The sequence below is a fragment of the Salvelinus namaycush genome, chromosome 42 (genome assembly GCF_016432855.1).
Source record: "Salvelinus namaycush isolate Seneca chromosome 42, SaNama_1.0, whole genome shotgun sequence".
Classification (NCBI taxonomy): Eukaryota; Metazoa; Chordata; class Actinopteri; order Salmoniformes; family Salmonidae; genus Salvelinus; species Salvelinus namaycush.
Window position 1 is genome coordinate 1,147,389 of NC_052348.1, and position 13,250 is coordinate 1,160,638.

The following is a 13,250-nucleotide window of genomic DNA, read 5'->3' on the forward strand; positions in this document are numbered from 1 at the left end:
ACTGAGTTAGGAAGGACGCCTGTATCTTTGTAGTGACTGGGTGTATTTATACACCATCCAAAGTGTAATTAAGAACTGCCCCATGCTCAAAGGGATATTCAATGTGGGGGGGAATGTCCATAGGGGGAGTAAGAGGGGGGACCAGGTAGCTGACTAGTGGTGGCTATTCAGCAGCCTGATGGTCTGAGGGTAGAAACTATTGGCCAGTCTTTCAGTTTTTGCCATGATGCTCCTGTACTGCTTTCGTCTGAGTGATTGAAGCGGGGAGAACAGGGCGTGGCTGGGGTACCTGGTGATCTTCTTGGCCTTCCTGCGACACCTTCCTGCGGCCTTCCTGCGACACCATCAGTGCAAAGGCGAATGCGTCGTCCATGGATCTGTCAGGGCGGTAGGCGAATTGGAGAGGGTCGGGGAGGGAGGAGGTGATATGGTCTGACTAGCCTTGAAGCATTTCATGATGACTGAAGTGAGTGCTACTGGTCTTTAGTCATTCAGTTCAGTTACTTTCACTTTCCTGGGCACAGGGATGATGGTAGACATCTTGAAGCAGGTGGGTATAGAGGCCTGAGCTAGGTAGAGATTGAAAATGTCAGAACACAACAGCCAGCTGGTCTGCACATGACAATTCTGTGGAGGTTGCTGAGGGGAGGACGGCTCATAATAATGTCTGGAATGGAGTCAATGGAATGGTATCAAACATGTGGTTCCACATTTCAGCTTTTCTTATGAGCTGTCCTCTCCTCAGCAGCCTCCACTGACACAATACCTGTTAGCAAAGGTGTCAGCTAAAGGTGACGTGCTTGCAGGGCTTTGTAGTCTTGGATGATGTCTACATTGAGGCTAATTAGCATTTTGGAATCAGAGTGAGTAAACCTGAAATATATTCATAAGTCACCTTGTCCGAGAGATTTACATGGTTATCAAAACGTAACACCAGGTTAAACCTACACGAAACACAGCACTTATTTTAAGTGTTCCTAAAATCCCCTATGGGAAAAATGAATGGTGGAGAAATTATTGGAACCATTTCCCTGTTTGACCGCTAGGTATTATGACATCTCCACTATGGGGCTCTATAACAAAGGGGTTGAATACTTATTGACTCAAGATATTTCAGCTTTTCATTTTCAATTAATTTGTAAAAATTTCAAAACATAATTCTACTTTGACATTATGGAGTATTGTGTGTAGGCCAGTACCCAAAAATCTCAATTTGATCAATTTTAAATTTGGGCTAAAACACAATGTGTAGAAAGTCCAGGGGTGTGAACACTTTCTGAAGGCACAATACATGAAGGCACAATTTAATATTTACACTTGTTTTCGAGATTGGGGGACAACTGTTAAAATGGTGCCTTATTTTGCAATCAAAGTAAGAGTCGTGTGTGTGTGGAATGAATGTATGTGTGAGCACGTGCGTGTTCGTGTGCATTGCAACCCCTGAAGGCATCCCCCATCACTCACTTGTCTTGACTGGTATCTGAACCCCCCCCCCCCCCCCCCCCCCCAAAATGGTTTCTAATTGTGGCCCATCTACTGTGGCTCCCTAGTGAAAGTGGATGCCTCCCGCCTTTCCCCACCCTAGCCCCCACAGCCCGTCCCCTGAGCTCTGAAAGACGAGTACACGGCAAACTGTCAAACCCTCACCCCGTGTGTGTTCTGCTTAAGCCTGAATGATGAGGCGTGAAAGTTGAATAACGTGATCCATATCCTACAGATGCATGGCACTCCCAGATGGATGGCTGGAGGGAGGGAGGGGGACCTCCCCTATTCTGGTTCCCCCTGCTAGTGGGTTTGCCCACATGTCCTTCAGGAACTGATTGATTCTGGTGACGCTGTTGTCGGCAGTGCGAACTGAATACCCCGGCGCAGGCAGATGCCAAGGAGGACTCCGCCCCTACCGCTTCTCTCTTTTCACCACCATCTATCTCTCCCCCCGCAGCTGTCTCGTTGCCGGAGGGGCTCCACACGGCTGGGCGTTCAGCCCCGCACACATTTTCACATAATCGTCTCCATGTTTCCCCCATGAAGCGTTAATTGTATTTCCAAAGCTGCTTGTGGTTCTTGTGAGGTTATAGGACACCGTGTTGTGCCTAGGTTCAAACGGGGTGTGGATTCAGCCTGCAGTGTGCTAAGGCATCCCTAGAGTCCGGTTCTGGTCTAGCAGAAGGCTGTGGGCATAGGGGTTCATTAAGAACCTACTATTAGACTTGCTATCAAGAGATTGACACTTAATACAACTATGAATTGAACTGAATTAATCAAATGTTTTACATTGAAGGACAGTCAAGGGATACAATTAAAAGATTAAAAGCAAATAGACTACAAACCTCGGGACATTTGTATAACAAATAATACAAAAGCATCACGGGGAAAAAGAACATGAACATTATTCTGTACTGTACATATTATGCAGCTGAGCTATACTTCGCTGTGTTGGCGCCTACAGGTGAGTCTGCTTTGAGCTAACAATTAGCCCCTAGCACTGATATCCTCGTAGTTGGAGAAGCTTGCTTTGAGTTTGAGTTATGGATAGGCCAGGCCTCTGCTGTTTATGATCACTAGGCATGCTCCTCTCCCTTAGACAGTCTTGTCGGCTTTGCCCACAGGATTTTGTCTCCGTAGAGATGTAGTACACACTGGAGCTGAAATGGCTCCATCTAGAATATTGCTCTTGCGCAGAGAGCTGAAGATCATCTCATCTTGGATCAGATCTCCTGGTCGGCTCCTTGGGGTGTTTCCCCTCATTCTTGATGCTAGGACCATGACCCCTGAGGGTGTCTGTATTAACATAGAGCTCCATCATCTTTTCCTCTGCCTCACCACTGTCAGTAGTGTCCATAGATACTCAGACTTCTCCACTACTTATGTCACTGAGTTACCCCCCAAAAAACAAATGTCTGCACTGTACTGTTGCATGGGTCTCTGCTCAAGTCAAATAGAGTTTTTTTGCTCGCGTACACATATTTTGTAGATATTATCGCGGGTGTAGCGAAATGCTTATGTTCCTAGCTCCAACAGTGCAGTAATACCTTAAAATACAGAAGCTCTGTGACAATACTGGCCAGTTACATGCTGTATTGCCTATCTCCCTCAGTAAACAGGATGCTATGATAGGAAGACAGACTTGCAAAAAATAGCTTTGACCTTTGAAAACAATGACAAAAAAAACTCGCTCTTTTGAAAAAAGTCATAAGTGTGTCGTCGGCTAAGTGAAACACTTCTCTGCATTGGCATTTTGACTTTCGATACAAACTCGGGCTTGAGCAGAGTTTTGTAGTTTTTCCACATTGAAGCAAATGATCAAAATAACAAACTCATTCTTAAAAGCTCATTCTGTTCAATCATATTCCAATATGCCTGTGACTTCCTAATAGAATGTGACCTCACTTTCAGGGCTGTACAGTGCGATCATTTTACTAACATTTGTGCCTAAATATTTGATTTAAAGTAGTTTTATCTTTAAGTGGGGAGACAACTTGGGAGTGTAGCTTGCTAGCTGACTCACTTGACTGCTGACATTGATTGACATTGTAGAAATGTTCAATGTATTGAAAATGAAATGCATAAATAAGTATTCACACCCCTTTGCTATGACACTCCGAATTGAGCTCAGGTGCATCCAATTTCCTTTGATCATCTTTGAGAATTGTTTTTATTTTTAATTTTACCTTTACTTATACAGGTTTTTTTCTCATTGAGAAAATATCTCTTTTCCAAGAGAGACCTGGTCCAATAGCAGCAGGGGGAACAACGTTTCAGACAATAACTTACATACACAACATTAAACAAAACTATAAACACACATACAGTACAACAATTACATATTACATTAAAAACACAAACATCTTGACTAAAAACAGCTGGCCTAAAAACAATTACACTCTTCTATGATATATATATATATACATCGATCAAGTGTTTAAACTCCACCAACGAAACTAGATCATCACATGTTAAAATGTTCAGGAGAGAATTCCAGGACCACGGTGCTAAGTAACTAAAACTATTTCTACCATGACCTGTTCTAATTTTTGGTACTGTTAGAAGCAAATCAGAATGAAACCGTAAATGATTTTTATTTACTGACCTGACTTAAAAAGAACAGAGATAAAATGGCATTTTATCCAATATGGCCTTATAAATCAGTGTATACCAGTGTTTAAGCCTACGCAAGGTCAATGACGACCAGCCAACAGCGCTGTAGAGATCACAATGATGTGTTAGACGTTTCTGATTTGTAATGAACCTGAGGGCTGCATGATACACTGAATCAAGTGCTCTCAGGGTAGTGGTTGAGGCCTGCATATATAAAACTTCACTAAAATCTAAAACCGACAGTAATGTACATCGTACCAGCTCCTTCCTGGCCTCAAAAGAAAAACAAGCCTTATGCCGGTAATAAAATCCTATTTTCAGCTTGAGCTTCCTTATCAAGTTCTCTACATGCACAGTGAAGCTCAGCTTTTCATCAACCCACACACCCAAATATTTGTACACTTTAACTTCCTCTATAGTATGTCCAGCCAATGTAGCAATGACATGATTTGTAACATGCCTGGCATTTGAAAATACCATGCATTTTGTTTTAACCGAATTTAGAATCAGCTTTAAATCATACAGATTCTGTTGTATGATGTTAAATGCTCCTTAAGGAGATGGAGATGTCACTACAACTTGATTGGAGTACACCTGTGGCCAATTCAATTGTTGGACATGATTTAGAGAGAAAACACACCTGTCTATAGAAAGTCCCACTGTTGACAAAGCATGTCAAATCTCCTACATAATTGTAATGAGGCATATCTGGTGAAGGATGTACAACTATTTTTATAGTGTTCAATGTTTCCAAGAGCACACTGGTCTCCATCATTGAGAAATATGGAACTACCCAGACTCTGCCTACAGCTGGCCCTCTGACCAAACTGAGCAACTGGGTAAGAAGGATCTTGGTCATGGAGGTGAAGAACCCAATGACCACTCTGACAGATCTACAGAGGTCCTTGGCTGAGATGGGAGAACCAGTCTCTACAGCACTTCACCAATCTGGGCTTTCTGGGAGAGTGGCCAAACGGAAGGCACGGCGGCATGCTTGGAGTTTGCAGAATGGCAAGTGAAAGACCGAGATCGATCATAAGGCAAAAGATTCTGTGGTCTGAGACAAAAATTTAACTCTTTGGCCTGAATGCAAAGCGCTGTCTGGAGAGAACCAGGCACAGCTCATCACCCGTCTAACACTATCCCTACTGTGAAGCATGGTGGTGGCAGCATCATGCTATGGGGATGCTTTTCAGCGAAGGGACTGGGAGACTGGTAAGGATAGAGGGAACAATGAATGGATCCAAATGCAGGCAAATCCTTGAGAACCTGCTTCAAAAAGCAAACAACCTTAGAATGGGACAAAGATTTACGTTCTAACAGGACAATGACCCCAAGCATACAGCCAAAGCAATGGCTTCATAACAAGAATGTGAAAGTCCTTGAGCGGCCCAGGCAAAGCCCAGACTTGAATCCCATTGAAAATCTGTGGAAAGACTTGATTGCTGTTCACCGCCGCTCCCCATCTAACTTAAGAGCTTGAGAAAATTTGCAAGGAAGAATGGGAGAAAATCACCAAATCCAGATGTGCAAAGCTGATAGACATACCCAAGACGACTCAAAGCTGTAATCGCCGCCAAAGGTGCTTCCACAAAATGTATTTAATCTATTTGTAATTCAGGCTGTAACACAACAACATGTGCAGTAAGTCAAGTGGTATTAATACTTTCTGCACTGTAAGTACCCCAGTAGTTAGGTCATTTTATCTTTGAAAACTCAAACATTGAACTGATACTTTAAATTCAGCAATACAGAGTCTCCAATGGATGTGGGAAAAGTAAATGGAGGTACTTCAAACCTAAATTGACATTTTATAAGAAATCTTGACTCCATGTGAGCCTGCTTTGACTTAGCAGTTAGCCCCTTAGCACTGATGGGTTTGGAGTTTCAGTTATTGATATGCTACTTTCTCACAGATCCAGAGGAGCAATTCACTGCATTGTGTATTATGCTAGCTCTCCTCTGTCTATCACGCCACACAGTTCTTTTTTTCTTGCCCTGATAGCTGTTATAGGCTCCCCTTACACCCAGTACACTGTGGTCAATGGGGTGCCGTCCACCCATTGTCAGGTCCCTTCATCTCGGTCAGTTAGACCAATCCAGAATCCCTTGTCGACGACTTCATTTATGATCACCAGGTCTGTTCCTCTTCTTAGACGGTCCTGTTTGCACTCCTCCCAGGATTTAGTATAAACACTACACTCACCGTCATGAGAGGTAGTAGAAACTGGAGCTTAAATATCTCCATCCCCGTTGAGAGTTTTGCTCTAGCACAGAGCCCGTCACTGGTCTTTCTCAGCAGCGCAGTGGGTTTTAAAAACGCTCGCCCTGAGAATCATTCCAGTATAGTGATCCCAGCCAGTAGAAGAATACACAACAACCCCAGACATACTGCAGCAGCTCTTTTTCGCTGAGATCTCCAAAACGGGATGCTTATCTACTGGTTGGCTCCTTGGGGTGTGTCCCTCTGTCTCTGTGCTGGGGGTCAAGGCCTCTGAGGCTGCCTGCACTGCTGTAGGTATTGACAAGATGTTGCTGTAGATATTCATATTTACTCGCCTCTGCCTCACCCCTGTCAATGCTGTCTATGTTGTCATAGATACTCTCAGACCTTTACATCTCCATGTACTACCTATGGCCTTCCGATTCAACCAGAATGTCTTTACTGCTGTCTAATACATGTCTGTGACAGTTCTGTTTAGTTCGGGACTCAGTTAGGGACTTCCTGTCAAACCAGGAAGAGAAAGGCTTCTATATGTGACTGGCTGCAGTGCGGTTATTTTAAGTTCAGGCGGCCAGATTGCTCCGTCAAAAAAGCATGAGGCGTGTCCCTTTTGGTTGAGGAGTGGGCCTAGCAAATTCACATCATTGAAAATTATGGCAAAAAATAAACTAGTTCTGTACACACAGTGTAACTGCTGGAGTGAGTGTAACTGCCGGAGTGAGACTAACTTATTTTATTAAAATGTTTTATTTACCCTTTTATTTAACTAGGCAAGTCAGTTAAGAACAAATTCTTATTTTACAATGACGGCCTACCCAGGCCAAACCCTCCCCTAATCCGGACAACGCTGGGCCAATTGTGCGCCACCCTTTGGGATTCCCGATCACGGCCGGTTGTGATACAGCCCGGGGTCGAACCAGGGTCTGTAGTGATGCCTCTAGCACTGAGATGCAGTGCCTTAGACCGCTGCGCCACAAGGGAGTCCAAAACTTCTATCCAGCATGTGGTTCTTCAATTGACCCAAAAATAAACTGTTACCTTTGCTGTCAAAGGCAACATGACTCAGAAAAGCACTGTATGAGTTTTCTTTTATTATAATGAACAAAAAGGTAAACGCAACATGTAAAGTGTTGGTCCCATGTTTCATGAGCTGAAATAAAAAATCCCAGACAAGCACAAAAAGCTGATTTCTCTCAAATTTTGTGCACAAATTTGTTTACATCCCTGTTAGTGAGCATTTCTCCTATGCCAAGATATTCCATCCACCTGACAGGTGTGGTATATCAAGAAGCTGATTAAACAGCATGATCACTACACAGGTGCACCTTGTGCTGGGGACAATAAAAGGCCACTCTAAAATGTGCAGTTTTGTCACACAACACAATGCCACAGATACCTCAAGTTGAGGGAGCGTGCAATTGGCATGCTGACTGCAGGAATGACCACCAGAGCTGTTGCCAGATCATTTTGTTAATTTCTCTACCTTAAGCCTCCTCCAACGTCATTTTAGAGAATTTGGCAGTACGTCCAACCAGCCTCACAGCCGCAGACCACGTGTAACCACGCCATTCCAGGACCTTCACATGCGGCTTCTTCACCTGGGGGATTGTCTGAGACCAGCCACCCAGACAGTTGATGAAACTGTGGGTTTGCACAACTGAAGAATTTCTGCATAAAGTGTCAAATCGTCTTGGGAAGCTCACCTGCGTCCTCACCAGGGTCTTGACCTGACTGCAATTTGGCATCGTAACAGACTTCAGTGGGCAAATGCTCACTGGCACGCTGAAGAAGTGTACTCTTCAGCGTTTTAACTTTACTGGGCAGATGGCAGACCGAGATCCTGAGGCCCATTGTTGTGCCATTCATCTGCCGCCATCACCTCATGTTTCAGCATGATAATGCCCCATGTTGCAAAGATCTGTACACAGTTCCTGGAAGCTGAAAATGTCCCAGTACTTCCATGGCCTGCATACTCGCCAGACATGTCACCCATGTGAGCATGTTTGGGATGCTCTGGATCGCAGTGTACGACAGCGTGTTCCAGTTCCCGCCAATATCCAGCAACTTCGCACAGCCATTGAAGGGCAGTGGCACAACATTCCACAGACCACAATCAACAGCCTGCTCAACTCTATGCGAAGGAGATGTCTTGCTGCATGAGGAAAATGGTGGTCACACCAGATACTGACTGGTTTTCTGATCCACACCCCTATATTTCAGTCCGTTTTTTTTAAGGTATCTGTGAACAACAGATGCATATCTGTATTCCCAGGCATGTGAAATCCATAGGTTAGAGCCTAATTTATTTATTTCAATTGTCTGATATAAACTGTAAGTCTATCTTTGAGATTGTTGCGTTTTATCTTTTTGTTCAGTGTAGGTGAAACTCCGAGCAGATTTACTTTAAAAGCCTGTGTCAGTCAACACTCATGTCCATTTTTAACCTGAATTTCAGTTCTTACAGCTCAACTAGCTTCAGCAGTTTTTAATTGATCTTACACTGCTGCTTGTCTTAACTTGCCGTCCTTTTAGCAGCATCAGAGACATCAAGGATCGGTAAACAACTCCCTTCTAAAGCACAGCAACTCTTGTCGTTATTGCCAGGGACAACATTTACACACAGGCGCTATGGATATACTGTAAGTCCGCAATGGATGTTTAATCTTGGTTATAAAGTCAGGGTTTAGTGTTAAGACTGACATGAGTGCTTTGTTTGGTGTCTAAGAGCTATGATAGCGTGTTGCTTTGTAAAGAATAGAGTTCAGTTCAAGTTGGCCCTTGTCTTTCAGCTTCAATCGGATTGCTTAAGTAAAATGTAAAACAAAAAATCCTAGACCAGCATCAAATCTGTGTGGACATAAACCTTGACTTATGCTTACTTTATACACTTGATCATTTTATGCTTTTATTTCTTTGCACAACTTTTTCTTGAAAATTTGAGTTGCCAGTGAAATCCAGTTGAGCAAGCAAGAGGGGAAATGGAATTTGCAATTCAAAGTGCGTCCTCTGAAATGTCAAGTTTGTTCCCCAAAACCATTTTTTTTTAGTATCCTCTCTCTCTTACATGAGAATTACTTATTGTTACTCATTTGACCATTTCCCACACAGCCTTTGTGATTAAACCTGTGTAAGTACGTTGACTTGGACACAGTTACTGTTATGTATTCTTTGGTCTCAATGGGTTTGGTTAATTAGTTGTAGTTTAAGAGAGCGTAACGGTATAGCTCTATCCTTTTCCTGATTGAGCTGTATTGAGTTCTTCTTTGGGGACATAGGCCTGTGACAAAACAAAAAAGGCCACAAATGACATTAAATTATATTTATTTCAGATGACTCTGTTGCATTTGTTGCTACAGCAATAGCTAAAAATCAAGTTAACCCCCTGCCTCTACTTGCTGATCCGAAGCAAGATTTCCTTTCATCTAATAACCACTCAGCATATCATCACCGGTGTCAAATCTGATCCAGCAACCGTTCCTTCGAGGGCATCTTTTCCCTGGAGACGGAGGTCTTACTTGGCTTCCAGCGACGAATGCGGCTTTGGCCAAGCTTGCGTGGCCCAGCTCCTCCCTTGGCTGGCACTCCCGTGCCCCTCTGCCAAGAAATTGGAGCCCCAGCGCTGCACTCTCCTCGGCGCATGTTACACTGACATAGCAGATTGACCTGCCATCTCCGCCACGGCTATTCACAAAGGGCTGTAATGGATGGCGCACATAGGGTAACTCTCACTTTGGAATTGAAAGTGGTTTTTGTGCGCTCAAAGTGATGGTTTGGCTTACAAAGCGGCGTCAGGGCTGGGGTGTCGGACTGTGGAAGGGATTTCTCTGGTCAGAGCATTGAAAAAGAAACGCACTCCACAGCATAATGTACAAAGGACTCGATGTAAAACTGGCACTGTAGTGGTTGTGTAGTAGTGTATAAACTTTACCTTTTTTGTTTCCTGTAGTCAAGTGATATGTACAAATGTTCTAATAAATGCATCAACTCTTTCTGATGAAAGACTGAGGCTGGTTCTCAGACCCAGATGACTCCTGGAATAAAATGCATGCTCAAAGCCCTTTCCAGATACATTTGCCATTAAGTCCAGGAGTAGGCACTGGGTCAGGGATACCTACCCTCAATGTCTGATTTTGTTTTTGGTCTTTGTCTAACATTGCAGACAGTTTCATAAGTACAGTTCCTATGTGTTGATGGTCAGTTTGTGTCTTGCAGGAAAGTCCAATGTCACAGCTAAAGAGGCAGTGTCCAGATGGACAGGTAAGTCAACTGAAAGACAAACCTGACACACACACACACACACGAACAGGCCGCCAGACCGTATGGACATTACACTGGGTTGCATGATTCAACGTGGTGTAGGGAAAGGCCCCACACACTCACCATTACTGGCCATTTACACACACACACACACACACACACACACGTTTTCTTCCCCTGACCTTTTTTTGAGTCGTGTAGGAAAAGGCACATCCATTACAAAGTGGTATTTCTCTGGGAATCCCATTCTGTGATGACAAAGCTGAAAACACAGTACCTACTAACTAACTGCAGCCCTAAGCACTCCCCATTGTGGCCTGTGTCAACTCCCAGCATACCCTGCACAGGCTCCATGTGCACTACGTGACCCCCGGCAGTAACCTGGGGCGACCAGTGACCTCAGGGTGATTATGGTCGTGGGGAGGGACTACAGGGAGTTAGGGGCTACTAGGTGGAGTTTAGTGAGGAGCAGGGTTAGTATTTACATACCAGTTATCGTGTTGCAGTGGATAACTCGCCTTTAATTTACGGCCTTTCACACTGGGTGAACACACACAGGCTTTCCCTCTCACTATCACACAAAGCCTTGCATGAGCGCACACACCCCAGGGATCACACCACCACCCACTCTGTAAATAGTGTCATTGCATGACGTTAGCGAGTGAATGTTTATCCGGCCTGGGTTTATTGTTAAGCCTGACAAGTCACTTAAAGGTGCAATTAGACCTATCCATTGATCCCAGGGAGTGAAAGTGCTCTGCTAACCTTCTCATAAAGGATCAACTTTTACTCACAACAAATCTCTATTTGGCAACATTGAAGTCACATTTTAAACAATTCTGACGTAAGTTATTTTTGTTCCGTTTGATGAATAATGCGACGCATCGGAGTGAGAACACAACAATATGCGGTGATCCAATTGTTCTAATTTGACTTTTGTGATTCAAATTAACTCATTTCAGTCAGTTTTGAACACATGAGATCAGTAAGAAACATGAGTTGTTTAATAAAGTAGTTTTCTAATCATTGAATTTTTGTCTACAGATAATGTCTTTGCTATCAAGTCGTGGGCCAAGAGGAAGTTTGGTTTCGATGACGGACGCATCGATAAAGCCTTCGGGATACCTGAAGACTTTGATTACATGGACTGACTGCACGATCTGTAATTTCTATTAATTGTTTTTGTTAATTGAGTGACAGCCACTGCACAGGTTGCAACACAAGTCAGACATGTTACTTAAATCCACTCAGACAAGCCCCTCAAAAAACAGCCTTATGCTTTTTGTAGTTGACTTGGGGCAGCTGCCATTTTGACGCTCGCTCATGGCCCTCGCAGGTGCAAATGCTGCTTCTGTGGAACTTGAGAAGGCGCTGTGCTAACCTTTTGGCTGTTTCGTCCGTGGTGGGGGGGCCCTACATTTGGGACACCTGTTCGCATGAAAATCAAGCGCCCAGAGTCGTTCACGGAAATGAGTTGTGTTCAGCACTCTACACACAGAAAAAGAAGCGGCACATCAAACTCCCATGCGATGTTAAAAATCTGATCTTAACTGTTTTAAACAGATGGAAATGAAAACAGCCACTCATGTTGTTTTTGCTCTCCCCATCTCTCTTTTCGTAATTTACTTTGACAAAAGAAGCATCTGCCACTGTGGCACCAGGATTGACTGAATTTTCCTTATCTCCTGTTTAAATCAAGACGGAGAGGGTCGTTGTGGACAAAACGTGCTTGGTGATTGACAACGCAGTGGCGTGGAGAGCAATGCAAGGAGCACCGAAACACACACAGAAGCGCCACTGAAATGAGGAGGCTTTACAGTGGGGATATGTTTACAATTTAGAAGAGCCATACATTATAACTCCCTGTAAATGTGCTTTATAGTCTTGTGGCTCTGTAGACTCGAGACTGAGCAGTTCAGGTTTTGTTGTTGAAAACATGATGGATGATTTGTTTGAATGGAGAGGTGAATGACCCGTTAGCATTTCAAAGTCTTTATGTTATGTTTTCTTACTTAACTGTTGTTTTTCCACAGGCCTACATGTACCTTAATTGATTTCATATGCCTTGAATTTCCAAGCAACAGGGTGAACGCATCACCTTTCATTTTCTGTCAGACCTGGAACGTGGCGAAAACCTCTCAAACATAAAGGGCAGCATTTTTCTGCTGTACGCCGGGATTTATTCCAACGTGGTAAGAGCAGAAGGGGTATTGTAGTCGTGATCGGTTCAGAATAATTTTTGTGCTTTTGCTGACTTGAAGTTTTGACTGTGTTTGTAAAACTGCACAAGCAATGGGTAGAATTGCTGTGCTCATGGAGTTGACTCCAGATGCCATTATACTACTAGGGGTGAAATGTCAACCCATTTGTTCAAAATGAAAGTATCCACACAGATCCTACCCATCTCTTCATGTTGCTCAAACTGTACATGGATTGACACTGCAATTATTTACTGCTGTATCCTTATGCATGTTGTTCAAAATGTTTAATGTATTCATAATTCCATGCTCCCATTAGAGCAGATTCAGCATTATTGTACATAGGGAAAGGGGGCTGTCTAGTCAGTTGTAAAACTGAATGCATTCTTCTGAAAACTGTCTTCTGCATTTAACCAAATGCCTCTGAATCAGAGGCGTGTAGGGGGTGGCTTTATTGACATCCATGTAATCAG

The 13,250-nt window shown here is 43.6% G+C and overlaps 1 protein-coding gene across 1 annotated transcript in view; it reads left to right on the forward strand.

The window, feature by feature from the left end:
* LOC120035171 (meiotic nuclear division protein 1 homolog) overlaps window positions 1–11,730 on the forward strand; it is a 34,568-nt gene extending 22,838 nt beyond the window's left edge. The window contains exons 7-8 of the mRNA XM_038981994.1: window positions 10,535–10,579; window positions 11,624–11,730. Of these exons, the coding sequence (XP_038837922.1) occupies window positions 10,535–10,579; window positions 11,624–11,730 (152 nt within the window). The remainder of the gene's footprint in view (window positions 1–10,534; window positions 10,580–11,623) is intronic.
* The last annotated feature ends 1,520 nt before the right edge of the window (window positions 11,731–13,250 follow it).